Below are 3,635 nucleotides of genomic sequence, written 5' to 3' on the forward strand. Positions count from 1 at the left end.
AAATGGGGGTCGAGGACAAAGAAGGACGCGGTCTCGGAGGCGACCAGGCGGTGAAACGCCTGCCGGGAATTCCAGAAACGCGGCGATGGCCTCTCATCGAGACGAAGAGGAAAGAAGAAGGAGGAAAGAAGAAACTGCGCGGTGGCGGTTTCTCGCGAGGATCGTGGACAACACGGAGAAGGGGCGGAGGAATCGCGACGACGCGACGTCCCGGTAGGATTTATCGAGGAGACACCTGAATCCTACCGGAATCTCGTAGCTGTTAAAAAGATCGGCTATCCTGTCGCGTTCGCGGAGGCAACGTAGACAACGACGTCGACGGTACGGCTGGTGGTCGCGAATTTTATGCAGATCCGGCGCGATCGTGTAAATATCGCGGTCGGTGTTGCTCGGTTGAGATCAGGAAGAGCGATCGCCGGACCCAGATCGGGAGTTCACCACCCAGCCTAATGGCAATTAAATATCCCCGGGCTAATTGGCAATTATAGGCCACGGGTGTCGAAGGTGTTTTTCTTCTTCGTTCCACGCGGCGCCATTTAAGCTCCGATCTCTCTTTTCTTCCTTCGTTTTCCGTCGCTGCGCTGGTTCGTCGAGAGGAACAGCAGAACCGAAAAAAAGAAACACACAGGTCCGGCAGGTAGGTGCAACAAGGGGCACTCTCTCGTACGATCTGGAGCTTATACGTATACCTGGCTGCCTGTAGCCATAGCTCGCAGGTTGAGCACAGGTTTGAGAAGAGCTGAGAAGGAGGAGAGAGGGTCCAGGAGGGAGAGTTCGGTGTTTTGGACGCGAGAGAGGAGAGTTATAAGCGTCCAGACGCCACGAGGCCCCAAATGTTCCTTGGTCCATACACAGGCCCAGAGGAGAGGAAATGAGGAGAGAGGACCGAGGTGACGACAGCGAAAACTAGTTTATTTGGGACGCGGCTATAAATTAGGATCAGATCGCCACGCGATAAGAGTACCGGCTAACACCCGGTTCCTTTCGAAGGTAGCGTCTCTTTCTCTCTGATTCTCCGTTCCTCCGCGTTCCGTTAACCTTCCTTCTCTTTCTTCCTCCGCTTGTTTCGGTCGGTCGAGCTACGAACAGAAGACGAAGAAGAGAAGACGAGATCGTCCTCCTCGTTGCACCTTCGCCTAGTCGTGTCTCGAGTTGATCCTCGTTCGGCGTTTCGTCGTCGTCGTAGCCGTCTCTATCCCGGTGAATAATGCGGGAAAGTTGCTCGTTTCCAACCAAACGAACGACGCGACGCTAATTGATACGCCTGATGTTTGCAAACGACTCTTGATTCTTCACGATGCCAGAATTATCAAAGTGTCGACGAACAACAGGCATTTTCATCGAACGGTGTTTGATTGTTTCTTTCGAACCGTGATTCGGATCTGTAATGGCCTGTCTTGTCCTTCCCGTTTCTTCTTCGTTGCTCCTTGCTTCTTGTTTGAAAAAACTGGTCCCGATGTGTTTACAACATCGACGAATCAGATAACCTTGAAACCAGCGATGCCTTCGAAATACGCGACGAAAGAAGGCAGAAAAAAATCGGAGTAGGAAAGAGACTTGGCGACGAATCTCGTTCTCCTTCTTTTTTTACATTGTCGCGAGTGGTATGAAGCCGCGATATCTCGGAGCCGATTAACTACTTGGTCGACTACTTTTCTATCTCTTCTTTCTATTAACGGGTCGTTGAAAGATACCGATAGCGAAGGTAGATAGGTATATCTGCCTAATTTCAGCGTTTCTTATTTATCTACGATGCGCGGACGAAGAAAGCGACGAATCATAGCAGAAGACGAGAGATAAGTGACTTGAACGTTCCATGACTGGTTTCTAACGAAACCGCTACGTGGTTTCGAATTCATTGAAAGATTAACAAACCCATCGTTTTCGTTGCTACCGAAGACCTAACGGTGTCATTGCGATCCAATATTATTCGATTAAATACGCTTTCATACCCTCTTTCTAAATAGAACGAACTCCCAATCAACGATAAAGACAAACGAATTTGCATATCAACTGGGACTATCCTCCCAAGAATTAATCAAGAAGAGGAAACCGCACCGCTTTCCCAAAGCCACTCCCGAAAGCCAGAGATCCATCAACCGAGTATCATCGTGACCTCGCCACGTTCCACGTTCTCGAAATGCTGCGCGTCTTATTCCAGCGAATTCGAGTGCGGCGCGTTCCACTCTGTGAGAGGATACATAGTACGCGAGAGGACCGTGCGGTCGGTCGTTCAGTCAGCAACGCGACAGGTTGAGGTGTGCCCGGTAGAGAGTGCGATGTGTTCTACGGCACACAAACGTACACACGCTACTTTACACACAGGCAAACAAGCTCGGAAGAGCGTGGCCATAACGCGATGGGTTGCGCGCGCGAGAAAGACGCGGCCAGCCAGTGGTGATTCCATTCACTGATTGAAATCTCCGTCCATTTGTCACTGTCAAGGAGGTGGCGATAGCCTCTCTCCTCTCCCGTTTTCTTTCTCCGCTTCCCGCTCGTACTCTCCCGATCCGTTCACCGACCGAGCTCGGCTCGATACTCGATGCTCATTATTATTTAAACAATCGAAAGGCCAACCCTAACGACTCATTGACAGCATCCAATATTAATTTCTTATCGATTTTCGCGACCACGTACCGCGAAAAGCTCTCGCGACGAGATACTCCATTCCGCCGATTTGCAAATCTATTACGCGCCAGTGTACCGTGACAGCCGTCCTCTCTGCCGTGCATCCACGCGTTTCCCGCTTCTCGTTCGCGAAATGAATTATTGCGATCGCACCTCGTGGTGGTACACGAGGCACGCGATTAGCGTCGTCAATGTACTTATGATTTGTCATCGAGTCCCCTCTGTAGACATCGGCATACGAGGTGTTTTTTCACTCTGACCGTACAGTGATTCTTTCGTGATATGTTCTCGACGCGACGACACGTATATCAGGAATTCTATCCGACGACGCGACGTTGCCCTAAGGCGATCCAGGCATACGGCGTAGGTTCGAGAGAGATCGGAAGATCTGGTTCGTTAAGTGGCAAAAAATCGAGGCTTTAGCCGGGCGACAAAGAGAGCGGAGAGGTTCCACTCACCTGGAGGATCGCGACGGTGATCCGGAATCGACCCAAGGTGCCTTAGACCGGCGATACGAATCCGCTACCCATGGACTGCGAGCTGTAACAGTTGATTTCGAACGTTAGCCCTGTTCCTATTTCTATACCACGGTGGTTTATACACGCGGTGTCTGCGTGGATCGAACTATCAAGGTTGGAAACGAGGTTGGTCCACCTACCCCTTGTAGAACGGTTTGAACGCAGTGGTGGCCTCCGTGGGCGGTAAGCTGGCAGTGGTCTGATGCTGGTGCAGAATGGAGTTCTGTCCCGCCGGCGAGAAATCCTTATGAGGCGATGCCTGTAATCTGGAGCTGAAGGAGGAACCGCTGCTGGCCGAACCGGAACTGGTCGACAAATAGCCGCCGGCAGCCGGATGACTCGGCCCGTACGGATTCGGATTACCGTTGGTCGTTGCGTTGCTGTTGCCACCAGTGCAGTAACCGCCCGGTGGTGCCTGGATCACTCCATTCGGTGTAGCCACCTTCATGTTGGGCGGTGTTTGGGGTGGAGTGTCCGTACCAACCTCGG

General features: G+C 51.7%; 1 protein-coding gene across 1 annotated transcript in view; it reads right to left on the reverse strand.

Moving 5' to 3' along the window:
- The window catches only part of LOC100743820 (homeobox protein caupolican-like), an 80,305-nt gene that overhangs the window by 10,489 nt on the left and 66,181 nt on the right, over positions 1–3,635 (reverse strand). The window contains exons 7-8 of the mRNA XM_033319194.1: positions 3,287–3,630; positions 3,087–3,168 (exon numbers count right to left, since the gene is read on the reverse strand). Coding sequence (XP_033175085.1) covers positions 3,129–3,168; positions 3,287–3,630 — 384 coding nt within the window. The 3' untranslated portion in view covers positions 3,087–3,128. The remainder of the gene's footprint in view (positions 1–3,086; positions 3,169–3,286; positions 3,631–3,635) is intronic.

This window comes from Bombus impatiens, unplaced genomic scaffold (genome assembly GCF_000188095.3).
Source record: "Bombus impatiens unplaced genomic scaffold, BIMP_2.2 scf_0136, whole genome shotgun sequence".
Taxonomy (NCBI): domain Eukaryota; kingdom Metazoa; phylum Arthropoda; class Insecta; order Hymenoptera; family Apidae; genus Bombus; species Bombus impatiens.